At 38.4% G+C, this 17,993-nt stretch overlaps 1 protein-coding gene across 6 annotated transcripts in view; it reads right to left on the reverse strand.

Annotated features, from left to right (window-relative positions):
- Positions 1-17,993, reverse strand: part of LOC105468430 (glutamate ionotropic receptor AMPA type subunit 3) — a 322,135-nt gene that overhangs the window by 138,613 nt on the left and 165,529 nt on the right. For all 6 annotated transcript variants that reach the window (XR_011618481.1, XM_011718571.2, XM_011718567.2 and 3 more), the window contains one exon: positions 8,174-8,227. Coding sequence is in view for 5 of the 6 variants with exons in the window: in XM_011718571.2 (XP_011716873.1) it covers positions 8,174-8,227 (54 nt within the window). In the remaining variant the exon portion in view is untranslated. The remainder of the gene's footprint in view (positions 1-8,173; positions 8,228-17,993) is intronic.

Genomic DNA, 17,993 nt, shown 5'->3' on the forward strand with positions numbered 1-17,993 from the left:
AATTTGAATTGTTCATCTGGGTGATGCTTCAATAAAGAAATGCATAGTAATTGTGGTGATTCAAGTTGTCAGGTTGCTAATGAGAGACACAAGTCTTTTTCTAGAAAGCAGATCCATCCTCCTGGGAGGGTACAATGTGTAGAGTTGAAGATTACACCATATAAATTAGTACTTGAGTACAATTTGCATATATTGTTCACTCATGATTTTATTCTCCAGTCTGACCAACAAACATACTTAGAAACCTATTAAGTGCTAGCTGTTACAATGGTGAGCCATCTCAAACTTGGTCCTTGCCCTCATGGCACTTCATTTCAGTGGGGGTTATTTGTATGAATAAATAAATAATTACAATGTGGCATAAGTTCTATTAATGGGGAAACAGCCACTGATCTCTCTCTCTCGCTCTCTTTTTCTTTTTTTTTCTAACAGCTTCATTGAGGTATAATTTATATCACACAAAACTCATCCATTTGACATGGATTTTTAGAAAAGCATAAATCAAATCATACCCCTTCCCTGCTTGAAATTTTTCAATGGGACTTCTGTTGCTGTTGAAAAAAGGTAAAACTCTTCCACCTGGCATCTAGTCTGTCCTGTCACTCATTCTGCTCTACCCAAAATTGCCTTCTGACTGTTCAGGGAAGACATCAAGCTGTTTTCTGCCTCAGGACTTTGGCATGTACTGTTCCCTATGAATGGACTCTCCCTGATTGGTCATGTAGCTGAATCCTTCTCCCCTTTCAGATTATTGTTTCAAAGTCACCTTTTCTGAAAGGCCTTCTCTGGCCACACTATGCAGGCTTCCACAGTATTGACTTCCACAATCTGCCTTCTCTTTATTCATTGTCCTAGCACCTGTTCTATCTCCGTGGCAATTATCATAAGCCATGCAATTCTGGTCTGTACAATACAATTACAAGGTTCTTAAGGACACTACACTCTGTTTTCCTTGCTGTGCAGTGAACAAGTTGTTGGACATACAGTGGTATATATAGAAAAAACTTACTGTAAAGACCTTTAGAGCAGTGCTGCTCAAAATGTGTGCAGACTCGTGCTGGTTCATTGTTTGTTACCAGTCTGAGATGATATAAGGAAAGAAACGGAGGGTAAGTCTTTATCAGCCTTCATAGGAACTTGACAGGGTAATATAATGGCTGTTGAATATAATGCTAAAAAATATTGAACTTATATTTTATATATCTTATTTTGCTTGTTTCATTTTTTAAGTAATTTATTTTTGTTGCATGTTTACTGGTCCATGAAGATCTTGGGGGGAAAAACTGGTTCTTCTTCACAGAGAGTTTAGGAAGCACTGTTTTAGAGGACATAATCTGAGAGCTTGGGGAGAAGATAAAATGTTTTTAATTCATCTTGTTATAATATTGGGTAGGAAATGATCTTTCCTTGTTAATTTCAGGCAGGGGAGAGAGAGAGAAGAGAGACAAAATGCAATGGTTGACTATAATAAAGGCATTTTGGGAGAGAGAATAGGAGTCTCAGAGTTCGCTACTTTAAGCTGACAAATGCCTGTGGCTTTCGAAATGTATGGCAGGAAGTTGGACCCCAGCCCAGTCCCCACTCCTCATTCCCTTGGTGTTCTATATCCCATTTCCATTTGGAGAAGAAAGTGAATCCCGAGCTACCAGAGAAGTTGTGCACCAGGAGAGGTGACTGGATTCCCTGACATTTGGAACCAGTGGGAATTTTTACCTCCAAGCCCACCTCTCTTGCCTGCAAAGCCAGGCTCCAGTCCAGTGAGCTCTGTGTTTACATGCCATCTGCTGAGGTGTCAGTGATCACAACATGTGGGTTTGAGCATTTGAATTTTTTATTTAGAACATGAAACATGTCAGAACAAAGGAAGGGAAAGTAGAGAACAGAACAAGAAGACCTGGAAGGGGAAGAGAGAAGGGAATAGTTGTTATTGGCAAGCAAAACAGCATAACTAAATCTTATTTAGACTTGTTTTCTCTCTAAGCAAAACAGGCCCTTCTCTTTTTCAGGTACATTCTGAGATCTGGTAAGCTGCGGAGTTCACTTCCTCAAGCTTGTTGAAGCTCCTGGCTGCCTGTTTGGGTTCAATTTTATGAGTAATACTCTTGTTTTAGGAAAATTTTGGAGAAATTAGATGTCATCTAGTACCCCCTTCCATCATTATTTTCTGGCATAAATGAGGTTGGATGAGGAGGGAGAAGAAGACAAAGCATAAGAAAAAAGGGGAATGAAAATATGTGTGTGTGTGTGTGCAGGCACGCGTGCGTGTGTGTGGTGTGTGTGTGAGAGAGAGAGAGAGAGAGAGAAGAGGGAAGGAAAGCGGTTGGCACAGGGAGTGATGGGGATGTAATTGATGCCTGTTAAGATACAGTTCATGTTGGGATAGTTTTTTCAAACCCAGATTCACAAAGTTGTCCTTTTTTTTTTTTTTTTTTTTTTTTAAGACAGAGCCTTGCTCTGTTGCCCAGGCTGGAGTGCAGTGGCACAATCTCAGCTCACTGCAACCTCCGCCTCCCGGGTTCAAGCAATTCTTCTGCCTCATCCTCCCAAGTAGCTGGGACTACAGGCGCATGCCACCATGCCCAGCTAAGTTTTTTTTTTTTTTTTTTTTTTTTTTTTTTGGCAGAAATGGGGTTTCACCATATTGGCCAGGCTGGTCTCGAACTCCTGACCTCATGATCCACCCACCTCAGCCTCCCAAAGTGCTGGGATTACAGGCATGAACCATCACACCCGACCCAAGGTGTTCTTGTTTTTAAAAGCCCTTTTTATCTCTGATCACTTCATCCTCATAAATTTAGAGCTTGTGCTTCATTTATTTACATTTGTGTCTTTGCGAATGCTCTTATGTGACCTTTGTGGTGCTGGCTTTCTATCTCACTGAGAAGCTTGGGTGGGTAAAGTGGGAAAAGCAAGGTGCTCTGCTAAGAGTGTTACCAATCTAGATAGAAAACCTAGTTTGGCAATGGATTAGCTATGAGACTTTGGGCAAGTTATACATATTTTCTGGGCCCATTTTCTGATCTGTAAAAGGCTTAGGGAGGTGGGTGGACAAGAAGTCTCTCCTCATAGAAGTTCTGAGAAAATTAAATGAAAGTCTAAAGAAAACAGCTAATACATCAGAAAGGAATATAAGATAGATGAACTTTCTTCTATTTTCTCTCTTTGCACAATGACCTGTTTGATTGCCTGTAGCTCTCTACTGCTGACAGCAGACATTACCTAAATTCCTCCACTTACAAGGTCAGCAATTGTCTCCAACTCTGGTACCAGTCTCAACCTAGGCAGAGAAACTGTCAGGTCTTCTAAGGCAGTGGTTAACTGGTGCAACACTGAATGAGCCCTGCTATGGCTCATGTTCTCCCCTGGGCACTTCAATTGTTTGTGGGTTTTTGTTTTGTCTTGTTTTTGTTTTTGGTCTTATACGGGGAGTGATGAACATCTGTTGTTGGATCATTCAATCCAGATCCAATTTGCCCTGTGTAATCTGCTAGGCTGTTTTTGATTGATCCTTCAGATCCCCAGCTCTGTTTAAAACTTGACTAAGAATACTCATATCTCTCTTGGTTTTTGCCCACTTGGACTGATTTTAAAGGTTTAGTCTACCTTTTAACTTTATATCCCCAAGAATAATGGGGCTCTGGTTTTGCTTCCCTGTTTGTGTCCTCAGCATTCACCCAGATGATGGGTCTACACCCTTACTCCTGGCCTACCCTGGTCCAAACTGAACTCCAAGAGGGAAGAAATGTAGATCTTGAAGTGACAGTGGTTTATTTTCCAAATTCTAGTCATTAATATACCACCTTTTCAGTTTTTGCCATATAGGTGGACCATCTGAACTATAAATTTACTTAATATTTTTATTTACATTGACTGAGTTTCTTTTATCTACATATCTACTTTAGCCTCATTCTAAGGAATGGTATCTATAAAATCACAGAATTGCTGGGATAGTTGTTTTTCTAATATGTATTTAATACACATTCAAAACTAATAAGTTAAAAGAGAAGTTTTGCTGTGTAGTATCTAAAATCATCTCATGTACATTTTGGGAAATACTGATCTTGTCTACCTCTGCATTTTACAGATTGATAATCAGGTTCAGAGAGGTTTGGTTTGCCATATAGGTAGTTAGATGAATTCTTGGGATTCAAACCTGACTCCTACCTCCTAGCCTCGTGCTTTATTTTTTTTAATTTTTATTTTTTTATTATACCACACTGCCTCCTGCCTTTGCATCTATTCCTAATATTACTCTAGGGCTCTACACACAGTAACTGAGCTGTCATTACTGACATATATGAGAAAAACTAGATCACTTTACACAACATGCCTGACAATGCAGGGTAAAGCATCTGGATCCAGGACCTTACCATGAGAGATTGAGAGGCTGCTTGACTGACAGATTGTACACATGATGGCTACCTCTGGGACTAACGTTGACAAACAGCGCCATGTTAGAGAGAGTCCTAGAAGAGAAAACAACAATTAATTACAGAACAACTCCAAAAAAATGACATCATCAACTGATACAAGAATTCGTAAGAGACTTACTTGCTCTATTGGGATGTCCACTTCTGGCCTGAGTAGATCACATCTCTGGGTTGTACTCCTGGTGTAATCTTCTGTTTCTTTTTGGGATTTCAACAAGCTAGAATTTTCTGCAGCTCATTGTCCACTCTGAAATGTACATCTTGACCTCTGAGAGGCCTTTGTTAAAGCCTTCATGGAATATCCAAGTCTTCTCACTTTAGGATTGCTACCAGGGGATGTTCCATGTAAATGTACAAAGAAGTCTTTGCCAGATAGACAGAGCTCAGTATCAAAGGGAACTGCAGGAAGTGATCCCAGGAAGCTTAGTTAAGTAGCTTAAGTATTCTTGACTCTACATTTGTAGAAGAAAGCAGTGGTTTTGTGCTGTTTGTAACACCAAGACTCACATTGGACTTTACTCTTCTGTATATAGATATCCATCCTCAGCTTACATCCAGCTGGCTCATCTTGAAAGGAAACATCTTCTTATTTCCATTTCCCCTTTTCTTGACCATCCAACTTACTTCTAAATAGTTTTGGTTTACTCTCTCTCTCTCTCTCTTTCTGTATGTGTGTGTGTGTCTTTGATGGAGGCATTTGAGGTAATTTTTATCTGCTTTGAGAAAACTGGGAACCATGGACCATAGTAGGGATAATTTGTCTCATTATTATTATCATCAGAGATGAACAGCAGCTCCTATCTCTATTGCCCAAATGCAATTTGATATAGAGTACAGGGACTTACATGGCTGAATTCAAATGAAAAGAGGGTCACTAAAGGAAGAGAAAGGGGTGGCAACTCAAAGCATGGTAAAGGAAATCACATTTTCATTACTCAGACTGACATGATACTATACATTACTTTCTTTTTGAAGGAACAGACTTTGCTTGTTCTTGTAGTAGACATTCCCCCAAAGTCTCATAATTCTGAGTTGTGTGTATAGGATTCAGTTTGCCATTCTTTTCCCCAACCTTGTCCTAGTGATTTTCTCTTTCAGTTCTATCACTTCACAGACTTTAATTTTTGTCAGGTCTGGATCTCAAAATTGCAATAAAAGCTGATCTAAAAGATTGTCAGTAGGCAAAGGATAAATTCTTGAGATGATGGGTACCCTATTTATCCTGGTGTGGTTATTGTGCATTGCATGCCTGTACGAAATATCTCATGTAAGCCACAGAAGTATACATCTAGCATGTACCCACAAAAATGAAAAAAATAAAAAAAGTTTGTCAGTAGAAATAAGGAGACTCAGTTGGAATTACAGAATGGGAAAGGCCTTTACAGTCATGGTAGGCCAACTGAGATAGCTGTTCTTATGCACGGCTCAGATGGCCCTTTAAGGCAAAACTTGTCTCAAAGAATTAAGTTAACTGACAACCTCCAGCTTCAGGTACCTTCAGATCTGCCTCGGTTTTCAAGTGGAAGGTGTGTGCTTTCTGGGCTGCTGCCAGCTAATGACTGAGCAAAGTCGGGATGCAATGACTTGCCATTTGGAAGAAGCATAGGACTCCTCTATGAGCTATGTTTTACACTGATCTCCTAGTTGTGTTGGCCAAGATTTTATGAGTGCTACACTACAGTCTGAAGCTTTTCCTATTAAACTTGTTTCCTTTTCCCTTCTGTTACTGGTATAGACCTGTATTGTGGTCTGAAGCTCTCCCTGCCTACTTATGTCCCTTTCCCTTTTATCTTTCACAGGTGTTACTCCCAATAAATATCTTGCACTTCTAATTATTATCTGCTTTCAAATGACCCACCCAACACGTCAATGACTGCCCTCCACTACTCCCACCTGAGTGTTAAAGTAAGGGAATTGTAACACAGTCGTTAGAGGTGAAGTGACTTACCCAAGATCCCTTACCTTGCTAGTAGCAAAGTCAGTTTGACAACCCAAACTTTCTGACCCCCAGTTCAATGTTATATCTCAAACTTATTCATGTATAATAACAACCATGTATGCAAAATCCAGATTTTGCTATATCTCTTTATCCCCCTTGCTATTGTTTACTTAAACATTAAAAACATATTTTTATGTTTTGTTATATCTCTATGTTAGCCCTATTTGCAGTAATAATATCTATAAAATTTCAATTTTGATGCTCTAGCTTTATATTTTTCTAATACATAGTAAGGAAATATATTTTCATTAAAATAAAAAAGTTTGCATGTGTATACTACCTACAGTCACCTCAGGTATGGGTCAGTGATTGGTAAACCCTGCATTTTTAAACACTGTGCTATAAACCTTGCTGCTTTCTAGGACATACAAATCAGAGGAGAAGGAAAGGGGAAAGAGATGAAGGAAGAAAAGAAGGAAAGAAGAAAGGAAGGAAGGAAAACAGAAAGGAAGGAAAGAAGGAGAGCAAAATATTTACTGGTGAGAAAGTAATGATAAAAAGTCATCAATAACTGTAACAGGTACCTTGTTGTGACATCCATATATCCTGACAAGCCACAGTCTAACCTCCATTGCATTAAAAAAAACCCTTTATTTATTGGTTGCCTAAAAACCATATTGAAAATATATGGATGCAATTTAAGAATCAAGATTTCTTCTCCTAAAAGAGTAGATTCATTTATTCCCAAAGTGGACTGAAGTGCTCCACTTAGAGCAAATTATTGGAGAAAAATGCACACTACATTTGAAAGCAGTAGCTCTAATCTGCATCTTATAAAGTGTTTGAATGCACATACTCCTAAGAAAGAGGTTTAAGTAACATTTCCTTTTTCATTTAAAAAAGATTCATTATTAAAAAAATAAGATATTTCTTTGATTAAAATATATAAGAATATAATTACAATAATCTTTCACCTTTGTTTCTATTCTTTTGGCTTAAGAGCTTTATAATGATCATAATTCCGTTGTGCTAATGAAACAAAATTGGGGTTAGAACTCATGTAATAACTTTAATAGATTTTTAGTATTATAGTGATAATTTAACATTTCTCTTTCATTTCATGGAGATGGTATTATTCAGAACCTCTGCCAAACAGATATTACCAATTTAGAAGCAGTTTTGTTAATTCCTAAACAAATTGTCCTTCCAGAGAAAGAAAATGTATAAAATAACCTTAATGAAATACTAGCTTCTACAGAGTCACAAATTTTAAAGGCATGGGAAGTTTGAAAATAAACATTCAAGTTGTGTTTTATGTAAGTAGAAATGTGGCTATACACTTTGGCGGGGTCATATAATGTACCATGTTGAAACCTACTCTGACATCTGGCTCAAAAAGATTTGGTAGTGGTCTGCTTCTGAAAGGACAAATGCAGTACTGATCTGCACATATACTTGAATCAATTGGGAAAGAGTCAGTTTCTTGTGTCCCCTATTCCATGGTTTATATTTCAAACCCAATTAAAATAGTTTACATTTCAAACCGAAATTGAATCTAAAAACAAGTAAAGAATCATATCAAATTATTTTTTAAATTAGGAAAGAATATAGCTGCTTCACAGCTAAAACAACGACAGCATAATTGAAAGCAAGGCTATTGCATTCAGGTTTTGGTATTTACTAAGTCATTTCTCCAAGTTTCTGGAGAAAGCATTAGGTGCTTCATGTATTTCCTTTTTGGATGATTACAGAACAATGCAAACTAAATAGGATATATTGCCCAGGGACACTTGCTTGTTCTTACCAGGTTAGCGAGCATGTAGTGGTAACCTCTTGAGTGTTTCCCCAGGATCACAACCTGCAGAAAGAAGAAATAAGACATATTGCTTATTCAAGAAGGGCATTTTCAATTGCACAATCAGTGGGGCGGCTAGAACAAAATGTTAGATCTTTTATATACAGGAAAATCACAGTTAATTGGATCAGATTTCTTGTTGTTGCATTTTGCTTTCAACTAGATAAAACAGGAAGACATGCTAATATCAAAGTTAAAATGTCAAAACAAGGGGAAAAAAGCTCCCTAAACTTCCAGGTCAGTAGTATCACTGTCACTTAAAATAGATGGCAAAAGTGATGAAGCTGAAGATCCCCAACCCATGAACTTGATTTATGTACTTAGCTTTTGAGATGGAAAATCAGCTGAACTTTGCATACAAAGTAGAAAATAGAATGTACAGTACTTTTTTTTTTTTTTTTTGGTTATCTGGAATGCTAAGGGAATAGAATATTCAAGGAATGGGGTTAATGGGATTTTCAGGTTAACTGAGGTTGCTTTTGCTTATTGAAAACTTTTCTAAAATGCTTATCTTCCTTTTCCTGCTTTAGTATGAAAGATTTGTGATCGTTTGTACATCTTTTGGTGCTGATCGTGATGCCTTGGGGCACTGAGGAGGGATTCCCCTCGAGGACACTTGGCAACGCCTGGTGACATTTTTGATTGTCACAACTGGGAAGGGTGCTACTAGCATTTAGTGAGTAGAGGCCAGGGTTGTCGCTAGACATCCTACAATGCTTGGAATAGCCTGCACAATAAAGAATTCTCAGGCCCAAATGTCAGTAGTGCTAAGGTTGAGAAACCCTTCCTCAGCATCATCATTCTTACCATAATTTTTATGAATAATGCTATATTAGTACAAAGTCTAATAATAGGCTTTGTATTAATAAAATTGTACTTTGTACAGTTCACAAAGTACATTTTTATTATCTCAAAATATGTGAGTGGACTGAATATTTTCCAACCAAATGTGTTGTTTAGAAGTTAGAAGCTTTTGACTAAATAATTGATGTTTATTTCCTTGAAGCCAAATTCAGGAAACATTCTGGTTAATTGAGGATTTTTATTGAGTACTGACTGTGTGCAAAGTACTACAATGAGTACCCATGGAGGGAACAGGATAACATAGAGGTTAAAGACACAACCAGAGGTGGAACCAGGTTTTGTACTGGCCTGAAGCTAATGCGATTTTAGGATCTTTCTTTAAAAAACTATAAAATTATGAATGTCATAATTTGGAACAAGGCCTTGGAAAGAAGCTGTGCAAGTGAGGGGCCATTAAGTTTAAGCTTTATGATAAATTCCTCTCTGGATGCAGCTATTAAAGGGTTTAGAACAAAGTGAGAAGGCCTCAAAATTGCACACATATCAAACCAGAACTATACATGAAAGGTTGTAATAATAAGTCTACCTGTCCTTATTTGAGTGTTTAGTATATGCAGGCATGGTGCTAAGTGCTTTATATGTATTTAATCCCCAGAACAGTTTAACAGATTAAGTATCATTAGTTTCATTTTACAGATGAGGAACTTCAGTCAGAGAGAGTTTATGTAAGTTTTCCAAGGCCGCCCAGCTAGGAAGTGGTAAAACTGGAATTGGAATCTGGGTCCATTTGCCTCTAGAACCCATACTCTTGGCAGTACTTCACATGGTTTCTAAATATATGCTAAGTAGCAAATGCTAGTAATTGCTATAAATTCTTGGACAAGAGGAGGAAGAGATATTTAAGGCCTGAGATGAACAGGGAAGTCGTCATGGAGGAGGCAATGTTTAAGTTGACCAGAGAAGTGGAACCATACATTTGACTATGATGCTGGCATTACAGCCCTCAAGTCATTTCAACAAGTCATTTTAAGTATATGTGTTTGTGTGTGTGTGTGTGTGTGTGTAAGAGAGAGAGAGAGAGAGAGAGGACAAGAGAGCATAGTTTTTGATTAAATTATGAGCCACATTTCTGACTGATTATTTATGGAGGAAATGAAAGGTTAACGAATGTCTTGAGGATGTGATTTCTCATGTTTTCATGACACGAAATGAGCTGTTAGGTATCTTCTGGGATGTATTCTTCAGTGTCCGCTTGCGAGAGACATTCTTGCTGGTGACATTTGTTAACTTTTGGTGGCAAGTTGGGACCATACATTTGTTGAATTTTTAATTAACTGACAACTCTCAACATAATAAAACCAGAGGGTTTTGAGTTCTGCTAGAAAAATGAGCAATATTCTTAAAGACGTCTGGCAGAGCTTAGAGAGAAATAAGGAAGGAATCCAAGGAAAAGGAATACGTCTTTCTCATTGGAGGCAGAGCCTAGTGGTTTTTTTTTTGTGCGTAGAGAAGGTGAGAGGGAGCAATAGAAGACATCAGTGTTGTGAAAACAGCAGCAAATGAGGACCCAGGACCCCAATTTTATCATTTGCTAATTGTTTGTTTGTGGGCAGATTACTGAGCCTTCATTTCCTTGTCCATAATCTGGCCCTGCCTATCTCAGAAGTGTTGCCAGGATCGAACTGGATAATGTCTACAAAAGTGTTTGATGCTGGGCGCGGTGGCTCACACCTGTAATCCCAGGCTTTGGGAGGCCAAGGCGGGCGGATCACCTGAGGTTAGGAGTTTGAGACCAGCCTGAACAACATGGAGAAACCCTGTCTCTACTTAAAATACAAAATTAGCCAGATGTGGTGGTGGATGCCTGTAATCCCAGCTACTCGGGAGGCTGAGGCAGGAGAATCACTTGAACACGGGAGGCGGAGGTTGTGGTGAGCTGAGATCGTGCCATTGCACTCTAGCCTGGGCAACAAGAGCGAAACTCCATCTCAAAAAAAAAAAAAAAGTTTGAAATGTCCATTATTTAAGTGTGTGATGCTATATAAATGTGGGAAGGGGTCATTCATTGAGACATTGTTTTTCAGATTCAGAAAAACTTGGAGCTATCAAGATACCTACTTTAATTCAGGCCCACTTTGGTCTGCTCAGAACAAATTTACTTATTTGAAGGTAGCTCTCTTATAACATCACCCTTTCAAAATTTAGCTTTAAACTGGGATAGGAAGCTTATCTAAAGATAGGAACATTAAAGTGTCACAAAGCTGATGCATTGAAGCCCATAATTAATTCCTCATCCTTGCTTTCAGTGCCTTAACTCTTACTTAATATATAGTTCTTACCAATCTTCGTTTTCCAGTTCACAGTAAATTAAAAGCTTCAAACTAGAAGGCGTGTGTGTGTGTGGGGGGGGACTGATATTAGAAAGAGGTATTAGTAGCAGTGGAAGTGACAGACTGACTTAAAGGAGAAAGAAGGGATGAAAAAAGGAGACAACATCATACTACTGCACAGTATAATCATGGATGTTCCTTGGGACTACCTAATTCATCAGGTTATGTTTTATTGTGTTCAGTAATCTCTGCTGAAAAACCCAAGGATATGCATATTTTCAGGAAGGTTTCCGTAAGAAATGCTGAAAGTCCCAATACTTAAGACAGTAAATTGCAGTTATCTTGAAATCTTACTTACATGGAGCAGCTGTGATCCTACTGATGTGAGCTAAAGGAGGCCTCACTGCAAAAAGTGTCATGTTTTGCTCTCGGTCTTTCCCTTTTTTGAATTTTTGGTACAGGGCTTGTGAGAATAGGGTGGGATGGGAGGATTGTACTTAGTGCGATGCATAATGAAACTAGTTAATGGGAGTGGTTCTTATTCAGCTCGTCCTAAATCTTTGTTCTTTCCATCTGTTATGATGAACAAGGCATGAATTGTACCCTCAGTTACTTAATGACTTTGGTAACCGAGAGAATATTCAACTTTGCTTTTACAGTAATTATAATAGCTCTTTCTGAATTAGTTGCAGAACTTCAAGTATAAAAGCTGTTTACACAGTCGACCATGAAATTTAAGGAAGAAATAGCAAGTTTCCAAATCCGTGTTCTGTATTCACTTTGCTTTTGTAAGATTTGTTGGAAATGATGGATGGCTTGATATGATAGCAGATATATTAAATGTAATAAGGGGAAATGTGTGAAATGTAGATAAAATTTATTGTTTTAAGGAAATTTATTTTTAATCCTCACATATAGGATCTGAAAGAAAAAAAAAGCCACAATCCTTATTCACTGAAGCTTTAACAGCAGAGTTTCATTCGCAGAAGAAGGAGCTCTTACATACTAACACACAGAGCCATGCATATAGCATCAAATTATTTGTCAAAGAAGTTAGTGAATCATAGTCAACCCATTTTGGGGAGACTTCCTCTTACTGGCCCCCCTCCCCGTATCCACTCATCTGTGAAATTGGGGGTTGGGTATCACTGAGCAGTTAAAAATAATTCATAAAATATTCATTTGGCTTTCTATGTAAGAGGCCCTTTCCTTTTCAATTTAATGTTTAATCTAGACATTTTCATAATTTTAGAAATTTGAAATGAAATTGCTCCACAAGACTACTTGAGAGAGGCCCACAGATCCGTTGGGAGGCAAAAGCATCTGTTTTTCTATGCTCACATTTTAGAAAAAAATATGTGTGTGGAGAAGTGTGTATGTTTTTTCCCCCCTTAGATCCATCTGGTATGCAGATTAGGTTATTTGTAGACCTAAGTATCTCCTTGTTTGGATTTTCTACATCAGTGCCAAAAAAGGATCTATGTATAAGGATTGATCTTGCTTTGAGTACAGAACATGCCTTGATGCTCACCTTACTCTGTTTCTCTTTGATTTAGGCATCCTGCAAATGTCTGAGGGGCCAGGAGAGAAGTGTGGGTGTGGGGGATTGCTGGTTTAATTCACCAAGTTTTCTTCATTTATTGTATGACTACTTTCTCTTTAAGAAAAAACTATTAGACCACATCCTTTATGTTCAAAGAGGGGACATTTTCTAGCCCCCTTCATTTTTTCCTGCTCTCCTAGTTAAATCATTTTTTTTTTAAAGATACTGTTGTCCTATGGCATCCTATTTATGTTTGGCTGTGTTGGAAGTTGAATAAGAGGTGTGCTACAGAAATCAGCCTTAAAACATGCCACACTTTACAGAAGAAATCTTCCAAATGATAAAAGGTATTCAATTTCATGAATAAAACCCCCAAGGTACTAAATTGCCTGAGTCTTCCTAAATACATAACAGAAGTCAATTCTGTTAGAATTATTTTCTAATAATCTTAATCTGCACACACATGCTCTCCTATCACCAAATGACAATGCTTCATATTGCAGTCATCTGACTTGAATAAATGTGCTGGATTAGTGAGGCAGAGAAGAGCCAGTCACCCATACCAAAGTCAGCCCAATGGCAGTGGGGATGGGGGTGGTACAGATGGAGAAAAAAAGGCTGAAGCTTTTTGTAAAGAAGGAAAACGGAAGTATAACCGAGGAATCTCATCAATGCTTATGCTGTCTACAGGGAAGCTTATGCAGAGAGAAGGCAATTGAAAAAGGCATCAAATAAAATGCTAGGATGTGAGGATTAGAGAACAAGGATTTCACCAAAGAACATGTCTTTGGGAAGTTTCACTTCCCAGACTTTAACATTGCATTTATCATGACTGAATGGAATATGTGGAAGATTTAATGCTAAACAGCAGGAGAGGCAAAGAACCAATACAAATAAGAGGCAATAAATGGCCATGAATAAATTAAAGGGACAACAGATTATTCTTGCTGTTGGGGATAAATGGCCATTTAAATACATGTTGACCTTTGTTGGAACACTTCATTGTCTTAATCCTAAAACACTGTTTCTCAAATTTCACTCCTTCACAAACATCCTTAATGATTTTTGTCTTATCTGCATGTCACATGACTATTATTTACTTAACATTTTTTTCTTTATAGCTAGTCACTACTTAAATCTAGTCATGTCCAGAGGGATAATATCAATGAAACTAATACAAGAAAATAAATACGACTGTATGAAAATAAAATGTTTTCATCTAGGTGTCACTGAAAATCCTCTTGTGTACCACCAGGGATGGTGGGAAATATTGTCTTAAAGCAGTCATATCTTTAGGGGAGAGAATGTAGATCAGGTTTCCCCATCCTGATGAAAGGTTAATTTCCCATTTATGGTTGAATTTTTAAGAATATCTTCATCTACTTTCAAAACTTCTTGAGTATTGCAAAGGAGCAAAATGATGGACAGAGTTTGGAAGGTAGCAAATGATGCCTGGGACTGTGTAAAAAATCTGGAAACTTACAAACCCATTTCCTGAGGCAATTTACATGTATTTCCCCACACAAGACGCCTGCAGCTTTGATCAGCTAGAGTCCTTGGTCATGGATCCAATAATAAATACTTTAAACTCCTGACTCTTTCCATCAGCCAGCGTCCTGTAAAAGGATGCTTTATCAAGCTATGTTGCATTCCCAAATGCTGTTCTTGGAGTACCTTATCTAGAGGACTTTTCATGGCACCTGTTTATATTTGGAAATATCCTAGATTTTTTTGGAGGGAAGAATTGGAGTGATTTTTAACTAGTATTCAGTCTAGAATATCACAGCAAAGGGAAGTTAGTTTTTCTTTAACACGACCATGTACATAACTTTTGTAGCTTCTCTGATATTAGCTATCTCCCCAAATTAGCAAGAAGTTTATTTTAGACAGTAAATTTTAAATGACAGCATTCTTGATATCTTCTTTTGTGAAATTTATTATGAACTATTTATATATTTCTATATTCACATTCACAACAATGTTTGGTTTAATACTGACACCCTTATTCTAAATATCAAATTTTATCTTTGTGTTCTCTATAGATTTTGCAAAATCATTTGGGCCAAAAGCAATATAATCATGAATTTCTGACAGATATACAGGAAGGACTGTATGGGTACTGAGTAGCAAGCTTGAGAGTGTCAGTGGATTCATTACTTTGATTTTTTTTTTTTTTTAAGGAATGGCACCATCTGGCATATGGCTGAGTAGTTACTCAAATGTGTGTTATTTCCAGCCACAGCTACTTGAGGGTGGGTGGGATAAAACAAGACTTCCTTCATTGGCTCAAGAGTCACACCTCTCCATCTTTAGGTGTTTATTAGGATCAAGAACTCGTCACACCTAAAATGACACCTTACAGTGTTTAAACTTGTAAGAATCTAAAATTCTTTATAAATGTTATCTGAGTTGCCCTTAAAGCTTCAAACAAATTGGTATTTATTAAAGATGATGTACTAGAAAGAGCCATAAACCTTGAAGTCAGATGGTTCTGGATTCAAATCCTGCCATTTACGTAGTAGTTCCATTATTGTGTGCAAAATTTAAGCATGGCTGGTAGGGTAGTGTATTAGAGACCAAGTCCGGCCTAGAACAATGGAGCCTCTGAGTGGGGAGGGAAGAAAAACATATGGAGATGTAGAGGATGGGATGTTCTCCTTTTGAACTCCCTAGTTATGCCTCATCTATGCATTTTCCATCTGTGCAGTGCTTCCAGCACTTGATATCTTTCTCTATGAGATTTTCTGATTGCTGAAAGAAGTGAGTGAACATGTTTATATTTTCAAATAAAAGTAAATATCTCTGAGAAACCTAATGTGTTCTTCAGGCCTTTGATTTTTCAGGATAATTGCTTACTTGGCAGGTTTCTCCCTCTACTGGGAGCCATGTCATCTAAGTGGATCTCAATTTGCAAATGGACGACAAATGATAGAGGCTTAGTTCATGGGAGGCAAACACAGAATTCTCATAATTCACAAATGTTTGGTTTGGTCTTTCACTCCTGCTATTTGCATCTGGCATTATTTTCCCCACTCTGCCAGCTCATCCACCTTTCTGATCACACTGACACGTTAACAGTTCAAGCACTCTAGGCAGAATTATAGACTTTCGGCAAAATACAGGGGGCTCTTGAAAGCCCATTGTTAAATATTCAGAAATTTTGTGAGCCAGTTATTAAACCATTGGTTGCTTGAAATCAGCCATGATGAGAGCATTAACACCACAAAAATCGAACAATACTACAAATCAGGGCTTTTTATTTTGCTCTCTGGGAGCCAGTTTTCCAGCATACCACTGGATTCAGAAAGAATATTGATTAAAATCTCAAGTGGATGGAAGGGCTGCATCTATTAACCACATTTCATTATTCTCTTCTTTTAATGAACATTTTTGAATGCCTACTCTGTGCCAATTCTGGGGCTAGACCATGGAGATGCAGAGGTCACAGTAACCTGGTCCCTAGCCTGGAGGATCTCACACTCGAGTGGGAAAGAAAGCCAAGTTAACAGACAATTATAACCCAGTGGGAGAAGTGCGAGAACAGAAATATGTACAAGGTACAACTGAGGAGAGAATGATTAACTCATAATTTGCTATAGATAGAAAGTACTTTGTCCCCAACTAAAGATCTAAAGAAATTTTTCCTGTAGCTTTTATAAGTGGGAACCTGACAAACAGGTAACTTAAATAGAATGCTATTTTGAAAATGAAGAGAGATGTGTTTTAGAGGTCTATTTCTCTTGATTTCAGAAGAGCCTTGCTCTTTTACAGTGCTTACACACTAGGGGAAAGATTTTCATTGGGAGCAACTATAAGCATTTGGTGTGATGGTATCTAGGGCTGACTCCATAAGAATTGGAGTGGTGACTGAGATAATTGGTGAAAAAAGCTAAGTTACAGAGGGTATGAACGATTAGATAGTAAATAGAATGGTATCTGCTAAAGACAACGTATCCCAGCTTTTCCAGTTATAAGCTGTGTAACTTTAGGCAAGTTACCTAACCTCTCAGCCTCAGTTTTCTATCTGTAAAATAAGGAGTATAATAGTTGAGAGACAGTAGAGTAGGGTAGTCAAGAGTACAGGCTAGACTGCCTGGCTTAGAATTCCTACTTTGCTGTATGACTTTGGGCAATTAACTTAAATATTCTGAGTTTCGGTATGCTTATCTGTAAAATGGGTCTACCATTAGTACCTATTTCATAGAATTGCAGTGAGGAATAAATGAAGTAATGTATCTATAGAGTGCCCAATGCTTATCCTATATTAGTTATGCTCTCCCTTCCTTACTCCTTATTTCAATGCCTTTTCCCTTCATCCCTCTCTGTAGAAATCACATCAATCCCTCAAGGCCTCCTCCAAGAAGCCTTCCCTGATTTTTGTCCCCCCAGCCCAAGAGGTAGAGAAGAGGTTTCCTGCTGCTGTGGGATGGGGGCCATGGAAAGGCATCATTACTCAGGTGCAGAGGCATACTGGGGCCACTGGTTAGGATGACACTGGGCTGGAGATGGAGGGAAGGAGTTGAGGTTTGTACTTGAAGTTTGGGCATTTAAGTTGAGAGTGCAAAAAGGACAAGAGAAGCTGGGGGTAAACCGACAACAAAGTAACCCACACTGCCACCTTCCTCTGTGCCATCCCCTCCCGCCCCTAGCATTGATCAAAACCGTGAACTCAAACTCTACAGTAGCCATGTTTGGCAAGGGTGTGTGTGTGTGTGTGTGTGTGTGTGTGTGTGTGTGTGTGTGTTGTAAAGGGGAGCTCCCACCCAGAGACAAAGGAGCACAGGTCATAACCTAACTGGGCATGTGAAGTCATCACAGTGTTTCCAATACAGGGGAGAATAGGGGTTGGGGTGGGCAGTGAGAGAGGTGAGAGCAATAATTTGGCAGTCAGTAACATGGATCTCTCCTCCGCATTGTAGAATATTGCCTAGGAGTCTTGGGCTGCCCTACTCTGACAGTAGCATCTGGATCTTGGCCTTATTCATGCTTCATTATAGGAGCAGGGAAGCATAACTATTCCAGGATTTCTTACTTGAATCCACAGAGGCCTTGGGGGTAGAGAGAGCACTAAGGAACATAATCTACATTCCCT

This window comes from Macaca nemestrina, chromosome X (genome assembly GCF_043159975.1).
Source record: "Macaca nemestrina isolate mMacNem1 chromosome X, mMacNem.hap1, whole genome shotgun sequence".
Classification (NCBI taxonomy): domain Eukaryota; kingdom Metazoa; phylum Chordata; class Mammalia; order Primates; family Cercopithecidae; genus Macaca; species Macaca nemestrina.